The sequence below is a fragment of the Xenopus laevis genome, chromosome 8L, assembly GCF_017654675.1.
Source record: "Xenopus laevis strain J_2021 chromosome 8L, Xenopus_laevis_v10.1, whole genome shotgun sequence".
Lineage (NCBI taxonomy): Eukaryota > Metazoa > Chordata > Amphibia > Anura > Pipidae > Xenopus > Xenopus laevis.
Window position 1 is genome coordinate 78,161,042 of NC_054385.1, and position 16,063 is coordinate 78,177,104.

A 16,063-nucleotide genomic window follows, 5' to 3' on the forward strand; every position below is an offset into this window, starting at 1 on the left:
CGACTATTCGACCATTCGATAGTCAAAGTACTGTCTCTTTAAAAAAAACTTTGACCCCCTAGTTCGGCAGCTAAAAGCTACCGAAGTCAATGTTAGCCTATGGGGAAGGTCCCCATAGGCTTTCCTAAGTTTTTTTGATCGAAGGATATTCCTTCGATCATTGGATTCAAATCCTTTGAATCGTTCGATTCGAAGGATTTAATCGTTCGATCGAAGGAATAATCCTTCGATCGTACGATCGCAGTATTTCGAAGTCGAAGGATTTCAATTCCTAGTCGAATATGGAGGGTTAATTAACCCTCCATATTCGACCCCTAATGAATCAGCCCCATATTGTTTAATAGAGTCAAAATTATTGAGGTCCAGCATAAAGGGTTATACACCAAGAAAATACATTCACAAAGGCATACAGAGATAATGTGTACAGGGTGCTCAACGAGAGTAACTAGTGTGTCTTAGATAAATTACCGCTGCAGTTGACTCCATCTTCATCTAACTCATACCCTGGTTCACAGCGGCACAGATATGATCCATACGTGTTCATGCATGTCTGTACACATGGGTTATCAGTGATACATTCATCTACATCTGGAAAGATATCAGAAGGCTCAGTTACACACACCAATCTCAAACGTGAGATCTACAGTCATATTATAATAGTGAAAGCATTGGGCAATACAGTAAGGGACAAGTATAAATAAGGTAAATAAATGTCCTACTCTTAAAACTAACTAAATGCAAAAGAAAATGGATTTGATGAAGAGTGTTCAATAAGTACAAGACACACAGAGGATTGAGTTAGTTGGATGGAGAGAGTCTGATCCTAATGATTACTACGGCTCACATAATACATGGCAATGGAATATTGCTTGGTGTTTTGCTTTTATTAGGCTCATCAGTGTAGTGCAATGGCAAACATGTTTTTTTATCTGAGACATACTGTGAAATACCCCGCCACAGCATTTTAGGTAATCCACTAAGGCAATGTTAGGAGAAACCTGCCAGAAAGCAGTACTGGAGTACTTTTTAATAACATTGGAATAAGGGATCATATTTATTGGCAGGATTCATGCAGCTTAGTTACCATCAAGCACAAGGAAATGTTTTGTTAATATATAGAAAAGGAAAAAAATGCAAAAAAAATATTACCTGTACCAGAAATGTATTTGTTTGAGAAATAGAAAGTAGATTTGGGAATTCTCTCATCAATCAATCAAAAATTCTCTCATCAATGGCTTCACTGGATTTAATTTACAGAATGCCAGAAATACTCTCTTCTTACTACAGTATATTTTTTTTTAACATCTAATATTTGACATTATAATACAGACCCCTCAGATAAATAAGATACACTATGGCTAATCGGTGAGCTACATCTTTTCTTTTCATTTGCTTCATAATTTGATTTCACAATATTGATGATAACCCATTTGAATGTTAGATTATATTGTCTGGCATTCTATGCATCACTGTTCTCAACACTCTCTCCATTATTTGGTTTTCCTTTTACAGTTCTGTACTACAATGATTTTATAATTGTTTTGATTTTACCTTATTATGTTTCTGACTATGCTCTCTAACACACGGTATATTACAAAATGAAATGAAGAATTTAAAGAAAACTAGACAGACTTATTTGCATTAAATTGACTCTATGGGAGATGGCTCTCCTGTAATTCAGAGCTTTCCGGATATTGGGTTTTCAGATATGGTATCCCATAACCCTGGAATAGTATTTATTCATAGAGAAAGTATTGTGTTATAATGGAAATACTTAATATGCACTTAAAGATTGAGTGGCCTGGAAGAATCATGGTTTATTCTCATACTGAACTGTAGTTCACTTGCAAGGCTTGGGGGTTAGGAATAACAATTTGCAATATAATGGCTTTTGAAATGTGCCTCCAGATAAAGCATTCAGTTGGTATGTGATCTCACTCCCCATGTAAAACCGCCAGGGCAAACACTTTCATTCTTTCAGTCTGTACTGGCTGTTGTAACTGAATAACTCCTTTCTTTAGCTAATTTAGCTTCTGATGTCATGCAGCTTATCACTGTGTTTAACCTGGATAGAATTTATTATATTCTACTGTACTGTATTATTTGTAGAGCATGTTGATTGTTATTGGAATTACATCATCAGATTACAGGCTAGCCAGGTAAGCAATATAATAATTTATCAGCAGGTAGCATTTAGTGGTCCTCTGTTAGAAAACAAATATCGGACTGGTTGTTGTGGGTTAGCAGAGAGAAAACTCGTTATGGATTTCCAGTAATGGAAATCCAGAGTTTTAGCCTGCAAATATAATCTTGGGCATGTGGCACCAGAACCTGGCACACATCAGCCATTCACATACCTTGGCAGGACCTCCCATCAGAGTTCAGGATAAAGCCTGGATTACATGTGCAGGAATATGATCCTGGTACATTGGCACAGAGCTGCTGGCAGTAACCATAACGACATTCATCTATGTCTGGAAATAGAAAATATTGGAAAAAAGGTTTTTTACATGAAACCTTATTAAAAAAAAGTTAATTTTATGAATGATGCTCAAACTTTTCACGTCAGCCCAGCTCAAACAAAAATAAATGACATTTACATTTGCCAAAAAAACATATGTAAAAATCAAATAACTACATAGTCTACCCTCAGTTTAAAGGGGAACTATCATTAAAATGAAAATGTAATATGAGCTTCATTCCTGGAAATAAGGAACTTTGAAAATATAACCAGTAAATGCTTCTGTACCATTTCAGGAATAATACAGATTTTGAGAAATAGGTCAAATACATCACTGGTATGTTCTTCCTTTGCCTAGACAACATATCAGGGCTAACCGTCTTTAACTCCAACACATAACCTGCATGTAAGGAGACTATGTGCTAGAGGGAAAGAAAATGAAATATTTACCCTATTATATATATTTTTGGTCTGGGGTACTGAAAAGGAGCAGGCTACCATACCATCACCATCAGATCAGTAAAAAGTCATGCTCTGTTCTTTCTTAACAATATTGCCATTCTTCTCTCTAAAGAGAGAATTTGCAGGCCTTTCTGTAGCTTCCAGGGGATAGATTTATATGTATGTTTCAGATGACATTAACACACAGAGAAATCTGTGTATATGTTATATTAATTATGATTCTGTTCTTAAATAAAGGGCAATGACAAGGTCTAAGAGTGGGACCCCACTTACCTGTAGGATTTATATATGTAATTCATTGTTATAGGTATTTCTTGGGCCAGGCTACATGGGAAAGTTGAAATATACTTTGGGAGATGGAAGAACAGACTGTAGATGGCATAGTGCTTAGTGTTGACTATTTTCAGGTTTAGAGGTCCTGGGTTTGATTCCAGTAAGGGTACTATTGGGTGAAGATACATTTTTCTTTTGTTTGTTAGGGTCTCCTCTAGGTGATCTGTTTTGCCCTATAACATACTGATAGGCTAAGGTTACATACATATGTCATCTACAAATCATTTAGTAAGCATGTTTGCTGCAGTGCCCTGTGGTTTAGTATTATAGAATAGAAATTGGGCATGTACTATTCTTATTGCATCTCCAGTCTAATGGGCTACACTGTGTCAGTTTACTCTGTTGCTGAGCTGACATCATGAAGTGAGAACTTAACAAGGAATCACAGATATCGAACCTTAGTATTGTGCATAGTGCATGTGATAATATGGTTCAACTTTGCTTTCCTTTTTTAAGGCACATGGAAAAATGAGTCTGGGTTGCGTCCTGCATGAATGTTTATGGCAAATTTTTTATTTTGGAGAAAAAAATCTAATATAGGATTTTCCATGATTAAAACTATAGCCAAAATGTATGTTGAGCATAAGTCAGAGAACTCAAGTTAGTGGCACACCTGGCAGATCTTCCACCATCATTTTTGTGTGCAGTGGAGAAACGCCAGTGCCTACCTAATAACTCACCTCTTTTAAGTGGCATATCTGTGGACTACCACCCTAGATTTTTGTGATAAAATGTAATAAAAAGTAACAACTTCATGAAACCCATGATGGATGAGGGCTACTGTACTTCGGCTTAAACTGAGAGACACAAAGCCAGTGGGTTCTAAGTTTATGTCAAAACAGAGAACATTTTTTCATTCAGGCTGCAAATTCCATTGACACAAAAAAGCCAAGTTTCTATCAACTTCAGATAATTTATCCTCAGCTCTAAGTTATGACCAAACATTAGCTGAGGAAGAGAGCAAACGAAAACATCTAGAATGGATGTCAAGTCCAAGGAATCATGACTATACATTCAGGCAACATACAAAATGCACTGTAACAATGACCATCAAAGATACTTCACAAACGGTTACATTTTAATTACTCGTTTCCTTACTGATCTCTTGGAGAGGAAAAGCTGCACATGTTTCCACTTTACACATGTTACACAGTCATCTGGATACAATTTGATGCTTGCTTGTGCCATGTATTTGTGAAACATTTCATTTTCAGCAAGAGCTGTGAACATTATGCTCATTCTGTTTGAGCAAGAAAGCAAGCTGTCCCTTTGGGTTGAGATGAATTGCAGGGCCTGTCCCTTTTTGGCAATAAATGTTAATGGCCTTGCATTCAATAAACATGATTATGGGCAGTGACTGAATAATGTGATTTTAAGGTAATGGCCTGCCAACACCCTTCAGTAAATATCAAATACATGTGATGCCTGTAAAACAATTTAAAGGGGTAGTTCACCTAACTTTTAGTATGTTATAGAATGGCAAATTCTTAACAACTTTTCAATTGACTATCATTTTTTATTTTTTATTGTTTTTGAATTATTTGCCTTTTTCTTCTGACCATTCCTACTTTCAAATGGGGGTCACTGACCCCCATCTAAAAACAAATGTTCTGTAAGGCTACAGATGTATTGTTATTGTTATATTTCTATTCAGACCCTCCCCTATTCATATTCCAGTCTCTTATTCAAAGCAATGCATGGTTGCTAGGGTAATTTGAACACTAGCAACCAAACTGCTGAAATTGCAAACTGGAGAGCTGCTGATTAAAAAGCTAAATAACTCAAAAACCACAAATAATAAAAAATGAAAACCTATTGCAAATTGTCTCAGAATATTACCATCTACATCATACTAAAAGTAAATTTAAAGGTGAACAGCCCCTTCACGTATATGGCAAATATAGCAATGTTATTGCCAACTGTTTCAATAGACATGTCCTTTCACAATGTCAGCCCAATTGGCTGCCCAATGAACTTCTCTACCGGTGCCTGGGGAGTATAATTTTACAAGACATATGACTTCTTACAAAACAAATTAGGGCAGAGCACTAAGGAGAGAATGAATTACAGTGTTTGATAAAATAAAGGCAGTAAATACGTGTCAAATCAATAGTGGGGATATTTGAGGTTTAACAGACAGAAAAGCATGCTGGTCCTCAAAGAAAAAAAGATCATACTTTAACTAATTCATCCTTGTATAATTAATGCTAAGGAGATCAATCTACAATCTCCATCCTACCTTTAATTCCAGCTTTATTGCATTAGACTTGAGTTATAAGAAAAACTATGTGTTTTACAGTGTATATTCTTCACTTTGCTTTGGTGAGTAGTCACTACAAATATAATGGTAGCTGCAGATACTGTAACAATCCACAAAGGAGATCAATGAGATAATACAGGGTACAATCATGGAGTAATCAGTATATACTCACAAACAGAATTGAGAGCAGAGCATTACCTTCTATAGAACCAATAAGAGGAATATCATCTAGTCCGCCCAGAGTTATCTCACTTCCTCGGGGGGGACTCCTTTGCGTAAGAACCAGGTGAAGAACTATCTTACCCCTAAAACCTGCACAGTGGTTCCCTTCCTAGGCAACAACAATGTCAATAGGTATCTAGCCCCTTCTAACACTCCTTGGTGGAGCCCAAGACTGCTGATCCCTGAACCTGACTGTCTCTCCAGGCGATTCATGTCAAGGTGGAGAAACCATCCCTGAAACAGAGGCTACATACTATCTGTACCCCAGCGGTTTCAGAAAGCTTTACACATCCATTCATGCAACTCTCACAAGTAACACCTGTTTCTGTTGCATGACATATTGGTAATCCTATCACAGTAGCTACACAAAATCAACAGCCCTGTGAATTTCAGATGTCACCTCTCTGAAAAGTGCGGTTGGGACTGGATTAGTGGAAGAATCTATATGCTGAGAACTTCCCACTCCAGTCAGTTGAACTGAAGAAGCTGCTCGGATGAGAAGTGAAACGTCTTCAATAATTACTCAGCAAGTCCAGTTGTTTTTTTCATTACCTATATTAGATATACCATGACCTGGATGAATGAAAATCTTCATAGTCATTAGTGATGGGCGAATTTGCGCCGTTTTGCTTCGCCGAAAAATTCGCGAAACGGTGCCGGCGTCTTGTTTTTGACGCCGGCGCCCGTTTTTGACGCCGGCGTCCGTTTTTTCGGGAAAAATTTTTTTGACGCGGGCAAATTTTCACGGGCGTTTTGCGAATTTATTCGCTGGCGGCGAAACGTGCAAATTCGACGCGAATTCGCGCCTGGCGAATAAATTTGCCCATCACTAATAGTCATACCTATGGCAGGAGATCACTAAATCCTGCACTAAATTGGGGCTCCACTCGACTCCCTTCCACATAGGGGAGTCTCTGGCAAAAAGTCCTTGGAAGCGCATGGCTTTCCTTTACATATTTGAGCACACTGCCACCTTGTGGCTAAAGTAGGGAAAGATAGAGTTCATGCATTGACCCAGGAAGAGGAGTATTGCTCCCTCCATAAAGTAAGGGGCCAAACTTTAGGATATTGAACAATAGATAGGGAAACTTTTTATCAGTTCCCTACCCTATATAACCTTAAATATGGACCAAGGCTGATGGTAAAAAAAGATAATAGATCCTTTATTTTTTTAAAAATGTACTACTAAATTGAAAATGAAAAGGTTCCTTTCACTGGTTCTAGAGATGAATACCAATAAAATGTCATTGGGTTTAGTGGCAGGGCTTCATATGACCCAGTTTATTCAGCTTTGTCAGACTCACCTAAACACTGTCCCTCCAGTAGCCAATAGCCTTCTGTACAGGAGCAGGTGTATCCTCCTTCCGTATTGATACATATCTGAGTCGGGTTACACTGGTGGGACTCACTGGCACACTCGTCTACATCTGTAAGTACAAAACATTGACATTTTAGGCAATGGGACAGGATTTATAACAGGAGAAACATTGGGTTACTGTTTAACATTTAAGACAACAGTACATCTCACATTTGTTTTTATAAAGATTCATTGTGTTCTCAAACAGGAAAACATTTCTTGAAGATACAATAATAATTCACAAAAGTATCTGCAAGATTGTAAACATAATAATCAGTAATTAAAATTTCACAAGCCTGGAGGCAAATGATTGCACTGCTGCAGTGCTTATACAGTAGATGAAATATCAGGCCTTAGCGGTAACTACAAATTATTTTAATGAAATAATTAAAAAAAACATATTTTTTCTCTGTAATAAGAAAATAGTACCTTGTACCTGATCCTAAGTAAGATATAATGCTTAATGGTGACAAAACAATCCTATTGTGGTTATTTAATGCTTTAATTGTTTTTTTAGTATGGAGATCCTAATTACAGAAAGATCCCTTATCTAGAAAACCCCAGGTATCAAGCATTCTGGATAACATGTCCCATACCGGTACAGATCTTGTACCATTATTAGAAACATACATACAGATACAGCCTAAACAATTCTGTGTATGGTTGATATTAGGATTATGATCCTAGATGGTTTACAACAGAAAGGTGTCAATAAAAAAAACTTGCATTCCCCGTGCTGTTAATATTCGGGCCATAAAACACCCTTACCTTTAGGTTATTTTTGCCTATAGATGCCTGTAAATAATACATGGTCACCACATAAGAGCTAATTTACTATCTAGTAAGGACAGCATATTTATATCCACTCAATTAGTAGCACTTCACTTGGTCCATACAGCTATTTGTAGCAATCATTTATCACAGGGATGTCCAACCTTTTGGCTTCGCTGGGCCACGTTGGAAAAACAAACATTTTCTGGGGCCACACATGAAATACACAAACATTTTTGATTTGTAAAAGTAAAGAAAATACACAAAAAATAACTACAATACCAGTTGGATAACCAGATGGAGCTATACACTGGAATAAAGGACACCTGGATATTAAGACTTATTATATTATTATTACTAACTGGGCAATGGACAGAGTCCCCCTCCTCCTATATCCTTTGCAACATGATGTTTCCTTGTGAACTGAGCATTTCAAGTTGGGCTGCGTTCATATGCATCCTGGGCCGCATGCGGCCCTTGGGGCATAGGTTGGACACCCCTGATCTATCATGTTCAGAAGCTCATGACTTTCAAGGGAATTTATTACAGGTATAAACTTCAGAGAAAACCACAGATAAATAACCTATGATAAATAAGTTGCAATGATTTTTATTACTGCAGTTGACAGTTTAGTGTTAATTGCTAATTGGTGGTTAATGGCTATTACTTCATTATCACTGATATTTATACCTTATGTCATATTTATCCCTGACACTTTAGATTATAAACACTTATATCTACCACATCAATTTGTCTGTATGTTAGGTGTTATGTACCCTTATGTACAGTGCTGATAATATATTAATGCTTTGTAAATTATTGTAATAATATTAATCATACATTATTATTATACATTATTATTATTATACTGAATTAGTAGTCTACCACCAGATATCTTGCCATAAAGATGTCACACAGGATGTTTTTCTGAAATTCTGAAAATTAGATTAAGGGGGTTATTTATTAAGGATCGAGTTGTGTTTTCCATGAAAATTCCAGTTTTCAAGTTAAAAAAACTAAATTTTTTTGGTGATTTATTATACCTTGACCCTGGAAACAGCTCAAATCCGAAAAAACACCATCTAAAACCTGTCGAGGTCATGTAGGAGTCAATGGCAAAGGTCCCTTGAACCATTTGAAGAGGTTAATAGCCTTCATGATGTTTGAGTTTTTTTCAGAGGGTTTTGCCTGAAAACTCGATCAATTCGAACAATCTGAGTTTATTCAAGTTTTCAGGTTTCGCAACTCAAACTCGCTGAATTGAGTTTTTTTCCATTCGTATTTTTTTTAAATAAGAAACCATTCGAATTGTGAGTTCATTCGAGTTCATTTGATGTATAAAAAAACTCTTAACATTTGATAAATAATCCCCTAAATCTATGACAACAATTATTTCCATCCCTATGACTATAAGACAGATCTAAATAGTCTGGCTCTATGATTAAGTTGCATTCCAAAACAATACTGGCATGGGGACATCTGTCTTGAGAATATATGGGAATATGTACTGTGCCAAAGATTCCTATATGGTGATATCATGTGCTTTTGTATCAGTATTTTTAGTATCAAGATGACTGCCAATGAAATGGCCGAATGCCAGCTTTCTTTCATGCCCCCTACAGATTGTCTAGACAGGGCAGAGCCCTGCTACAAAAGTTTCAAGGCCATGGGAAAACATTACCATCTCCTTTCCACAAATAAGCATGCCAAAAAAAAAAATATATATATATATGTATTTTGTATATATATATATATATATATATGTATTTTGTGGTCACACCCTCATTGCACCCCCCAGCCTAATGGTTTTAAAAAAATAGTGGTGAGCACAACTTTCCCTTGTTTGTTATAGTTTATACAGGAGCAGTGACCAGCTCCATGTTGTAGCTCCCACCCCTCCCAGCTATAGTCAGGTGATCCCACTGGTGTCTAATAAAAGGCCAGCCAAGTTTGGGAGTTTTACTTTGAAAGCAGCTAGTAAGTTGCAGGTAAAACTTAGTCCCTTTGTAAAATGTATAATTAAGCAATTGAATTCTTAATGAATCAGATGAAAATTAAGCGTAGGACTGGCCAGATATGGGATGACTTTGACATAGTTGGCCAGCTTAAATATATTGCAATATATGGACAAACAATCCCTGTGTTGTTTAAAGGGTAAGGCATTTTTTAGTAGCAGTATGCACAAAATGTCTCTGTCTTAAATATATTGATAATGGGTTGAGTGCAGAGGACCTCTTGTAGTTGACTATATGTATTTTGTGGTCACACCCTCATTGCACCCCCGCCTAATGGTTTTAAAAAAATAGTGGTGAGCAGGGCCGGACTGGGAATAAAAAGCAGCCCGGGCAAAAAAATCAAAGCAGCCCACATGTAAACATGTGATGGTCCTCCACTCATATATTGGGGTACAACTGCAAAAAAGCTGCCTTTCTAACTTAAGTGTAATTAATGTAAAATATGTTAAAGATTCTGCTGCCTGAGCCTTTATGTGGTCAAAGAACCCCTCGGTGACTTCTAATATCCTTATCATTTACAATAGGGGGTACATTATACCTTATAATACATGAGTAATACTCAGAGTTCCCTGTATAACTCAGCCTGTAGCCTTGTGCCTTTATATGGTCACAGAACAACCCCTCAGTGACTTCTAATATCCTTATCATTTACAGTAGGGGGTACATTATCCCTTATAATACATGAGTGATACTCAGAGTTCCCTGTATAACTCAGCCTGCAGCCTTGTGCCTTTATATGGTCACAGAACAATCCCTCAGTGACTTCTAATATCCTTATCATTTACAGTAGGGGGTACATTATCCCTTATAATACATGAGTGATACTCAGAGTTCCCTGTATAACTCAGCCTGCAGCCTTGTGTCTTTATATGGTCACAGAACAACCCCTCAGTGACTTCTTTTCGGGAAGTTCAATGACACTAAGGTTTGGTCACTAGTAAGCCTAGGTACTTGAGCGTGTTCACCTTCTTAATTATCTTGGGAGCAGCTCCCCCTTGAACTAAATATAAAGCGGCCCCTTGGGCATTTGCCCGTACGTACAGATTGCCAGTCTGGGCCTGGTCAAAAGCATTACAGGTATGGGACCTGTTATTCAGAATGCTCGGGACCTGGGTAATGGAACTTTCCATAATCTGGATCTTCATACCTTAAATCTACTAATCATATAAACATTAAATAAACCCAAAGGCTGGTTTTGCCTCCAATAAGGATTAATTATATCTTAGTTGGGATCAAGTACAAGCTACTGTTTTATTATTACAGAGAAAAGGAAATCATTTTTAAAAATTTGGATTATTTGGATAAAATGGATAAAATTGAGTCTATAGGAGACGACCATGCCATAATTCGGAGCTTTCTGGATAAAGGATCCCATATCTGAAATATTTATTTGGACATAAGGCTAAAATAAAATGATTCTGTTGTTATAACTATTGCTTATGACATTTTGGGAGACTCACATTATTTGTATGACATGAATGATGAGCATATACACTTAAGTGGGGTGAGGGTCATTTGTGACTTTATGCTCCTCATGCTTAGCCTCTTGCTTACATTGCTTATAATTTAGATTGGGGTATTCTAAGTTCTATGGCACTATACTCCTTATTTGACGTACTTTTATTTAAACTGGCAAGGTATTTTTACATTAACTGTTTCTGTATTGTGGCGGTTCTGTGGCACCAGAGCAGAGAAAATATAGTGGATATATCGTTTACGTGTGGCTTACTCACTTGTTCTTTCACTATTCTGGTAATAGAAGGTTGCAGCGCGAGCCGTGTTTGGGCCGGATTGGGATCCATAAGTCTATGAGACATGGTTTCCTTTCAGTGCAGGGACGTGCTTGGGACACGCATAGATAGAAAATACGCACAACTGAGGGCCCAGCGCTAGGTGCCGCCGATATCTCCTGTACTCCCTCTGCATGTGCGCGCATACACGCTTGTGAGTTTTTTCTGCAGGAGCAGGTCCGGGCCCCCCAGTGGCAAACTATTGAGCATCTCCTGTGCGTGCATGCGCGCGCATACACGCGCATCCACGCTTGCAAGTTTTTCGGTACAAGAGGTAGTGCAGGAGCGGTCTGGGCTGGTGGGGCCCAAAAGAGCCTGGGTCCACCGACCCAATGCGACCCTGTGCGAGCGGCCCACTTGAACTAACTATGCAGCGGCCCCTCGGGCAACTGCCCGTATGGACAGATTACCAGCCCGGGCCTGGTGGTGAGCACAACTTTCCCTTGTTTGTTATAGTTTATACAGGAGCAGTGACCAGCTCCATGTTGTAGCTCCCACCCCTCCCAGCTATAGTCAGGTGATCCCACTGGTGTCTAATAAAAGGGCAGCCAAGTTTGGGAGTTTTACTTTGAAAGCAGCTAGTAAGTTGTAGTTGTAGTTGACTATATAGAGAGAGAGAGAGAGAGAGAGAGAGAGAGATATACACAGAAAAAAAGAAGAAATGGACACAGCACTCACTCTTTTTGATCCGATTAGGTGTATTAAAAGCAGATTCTTGATCCCAGCAGTACAGCGTTTCAAAGTACACAGACTCCTTTTTCAAGCACATGGGTTCAATAGTTACAATGAAATACAAATTCACAAATACCTCTCTTTTCTTAATAATAACTCACGATCTCCCCCCACGTCTGGGTGAGTTGTTAAGAAAAAGAGAAGCATGGTCGATCCATCAGTTAAACACATTACGTATTTTTTTAGATAATGGTTTCCACTGTTTTTTACTTTTGGATTATTTCCTATGTTAGGGCAAAGGGAGCAGCAGCATAGCTGTAGCTACTAAAGGGTTAATTGAATGTGCTAGAGAGTGCTGTGATGTCATATCCCATTAGTGAGTTCCTGTTTGATACCTTAAAAGGGTTGTAGCAATTTGTATCTCATTGTAACTATTGAACCCATGTACTTGAAAAAGCAGTCTGTGTACTTCGAAATGTTGTACTGCTGGGTTCCAGTACTGCTGGGTTTTAATACACCTAATCGCATCAACAAGAATGAGTGCTGTGTCTATTTCTTCTTTTTTCTATTTATTCCGTTGCTGTGGCAGCAACACACTTTTAACAACGTGCACCACACAGTGTAACTGGGCTGTGTGGCATTACTTGCTTAATATATATATATATATATATATATATATATATATATATATATATATATATATATATATATATATATATATATATTTTATATAAGAGTCACAGGAGGACACATACAGAGAACATATATACTATATATATGTATGTGAAAAACTGTTACCATGTCAACCAAGAAATGCTTGTCAGAATTACAGTGGTGTTTAAACATGAAATTAATATATTATAGTGTATGTATGAATAATTGTAAAAGGACAAAAGTTTTCCAAAACCTGAATATACAGTATATAACTCGTAAATGTTCTATCAGATTGTTATAATATGCATGACAGAAAATGTCTGTAAGAACTATATATATACTGGATAGTATAATGGACAAAAGTCCCAGTACAGGACTGAAACAGTGAGCTAATAAATCCAACTAAAATGTTACTTTTTAGGAATTTATGAGCACAGTATCTGTTGCTGTATAGAAAACCTCAAGTTGGTCAAATCATTTTAAATTACACTTATATAATATTGTTTTTTGAAACAAGTCCTGTGAGTGTTGAGAGCTACATGTTACCACTATCTCTATTTGTGTCATTTTTATTATGGTACAGCAGTATTGGATTTGTGCCACACATATTGCTTTGGCCAGAAATCCTTATCTTGGTCTGATCTGACCAAATATTTTCCCACATCGCAACTACATCACTCATGTATTGTGGCATGTGCCATATGTGTTTTTATATGGTTCTTTTTGAGTAATAGTTTTTTATGTGCTGAACTTTTGTATCAACAAACATCCACCAATATTGTGACTAATACAAACTAACCTTGCTACAATAAATTAGCCAGTTTGATCCAGTATGAGTGGACTGTGGATTATACTTCTATTTTCTGCAACCTGTAAATTTTGCTGCTATATGACCACCACTGGCAATTGCAGGCCTGTAATTCCGATATCTGTTTTGGGGTAACAATTGAGGGCTCACATTCAAGATTATGTTCTGGAGCAGGAGTGCCCATACTTTACTAATGAGGGGTCTACTTTTAGTGATGTTGCCCCATTAGGATCTACATCTATAAAAGCATTGTTAGCATTCTGTTCCATTGAAAACATTACTTAATATTATATTAATTTATGAGAAAATGTATATTGTTATGTTTAACGAACAACTATTTATTATGTAACTTTAATAAATAAACTGTAATACATATCCTAATGAAAAGAATGAAACCGGAGGGTGGTTTATACAAGCTGTTTGTTGACAGTTTTTTGAGATCTACTAATCACCAGCTAACGATCTACTGGTAGATCTACCTCTTGGGCACCCATGTTCTGGAGAATGGCTGGAGACAGGGCTGGAACTAGGGTTAGATGAAAGAGGCACATGCCTAGGGCGCAAAGGTAGAGGGGCATCAGGCACATATCGCTTCTGACACCTTCCGTTGTGTTCAGAAGCTGTGGCAGCAGTTTCTTCCACATGCAAGTGTGCGCTCTTCCTAGGCAATTGCACTTGTGCTTCCTTGGTGCTTGCACTCTTCTGTACATGTGCGAACGGTGGGGGGCAACAAGTCGGCCGGGTTGCCTAGGGTGCACGACCGACTTGACCTGGCAATGGCTGGACAGATCATGTCAGACAAATTTTATGATGAGGTTAGTAAGCTGGGGTTGCAGTAGATGTGATCTTCTTGGAGTTTGCCAAGTACAGTGCTGCATAGACATTTGCTTTTTTAGCTAAGGGTTGTTGATCTTATTTATGTTGTTTGAACTTGGATTAAAAACAGTGGAACATTCTCTACTTGGAGAAGAGTTCTTAGTGGTGTCCCAGAGGGTTCTGTATTGGGCCTACTAATTTGTTCATTAATGGCTTGGGGAGAGCACTGTATGCAACAAATCTGTGTTTACTGATGACACAAAACTATGCAGGAGAATGATTAATCTATCCAGAACGTGGCATCCTTGAATGTAAACAAACAGGTAGACTGGACAACTAAGCAGCAGATTAGCAGTGGCCACACCAGATCCTGTGGACATGGGGTGGGGCTGGTGACAGTCATTCCAGACAGTAGGGTCTGCTGTATAATAGTTGCCCCTCTCCTACCTCTAACTTCACTGCCCGCCACAAATTAGCAACAGCAAGCAGGCTCAAGTGGACTGGGGGGGGGGGGTAGGGGTTGCTGTCAGGAAGAACAGGGCGTACCAGGCACCTTCTAAAGGCATTGTGTTATAGCACCAGTCGGACAAGCATTGTCACATTAAGCCACTGCAGATAAAATTCAATGTTGATAAATGTAAAGTTATGCATTCGGGATACAAACATACGCAAGCCAATTATTCAATAAATAAGACTAAGTTAGACATATCCATTATGAGCATACATGTGGATAATAGTCTTAGCTATAGCAAGCAATGACAGCAGCAAGAAGGTTCAACAACATACTGTTCTGTCCTAGTTGTTAAAGGGTATGGATGGTCTCAGTTATGAGGTAAGGTTGGCTAAGTTGGGGTTGGTTACACTTGAATAGAAGTGGAGACATAATTACTTTTGTATAAATATATATGGGGACAATATAATTACATTGGATGCTTAATTCACCAGTAAGTTCTGAATATTCATACAGAATAGGAAAAAAGTGGTTCCATCTGAAGATGAGGAAGAAGTTGGGGAAGAAAAGTGAGAACTGTGAAGTTGGGGAATTCTGCTCCCAAATCTGTTGCACTGAATCTGTTGCACTGGCAGATACATTCAATTTAAAAATACGGTTGTATACATTTTTTAAGAAAGTGAAAAAATACATACCGGTAGTTAGTTTTATAATTTCACTCTACTCGTGTATCTGGGCTGTTATACAACTGTATACTCTACAGAGTCTTCTGTGATTTTTTAAATTAATGTTGCTGGATATTGAAGAAATGTATTGCGGTAGTAATGACAAATAAGAAAATTTGCATCTAGCTGTGGGGAGAGCCACAAACAACAATGGTAGTGGAGTGGGAAAAAATAAGTTTTTGGGTAGGGGACCAGACAGAAATTCACCAGAGTAGGCAATAGGAATATATATAAGAGGGATAGTGAGGAAAAGAAACCATGCAACA

At 37.9% G+C, this 16,063-nt stretch overlaps 1 protein-coding gene across 2 annotated transcripts in view; it reads right to left on the reverse strand.

Annotated features, from left to right (window-relative positions):
- Positions 1-16,063, reverse strand: part of fbln5.L (fibulin 5 L homeolog) — a 44,514-nt gene that overhangs the window by 17,181 nt on the left and 11,270 nt on the right. For both annotated transcript variants that reach the window (XM_041573015.1, XM_041573014.1), the window contains exons 5-7: positions 7,043-7,165; positions 2,358-2,474; positions 469-588 (exon numbers count right to left, since the gene is read on the reverse strand). In XM_041573015.1, the coding sequence (XP_041428949.1) occupies positions 469-588; positions 2,358-2,474; positions 7,043-7,165 (360 nt within the window). The remainder of the gene's footprint in view (positions 1-468; positions 589-2,357; positions 2,475-7,042; positions 7,166-16,063) is intronic.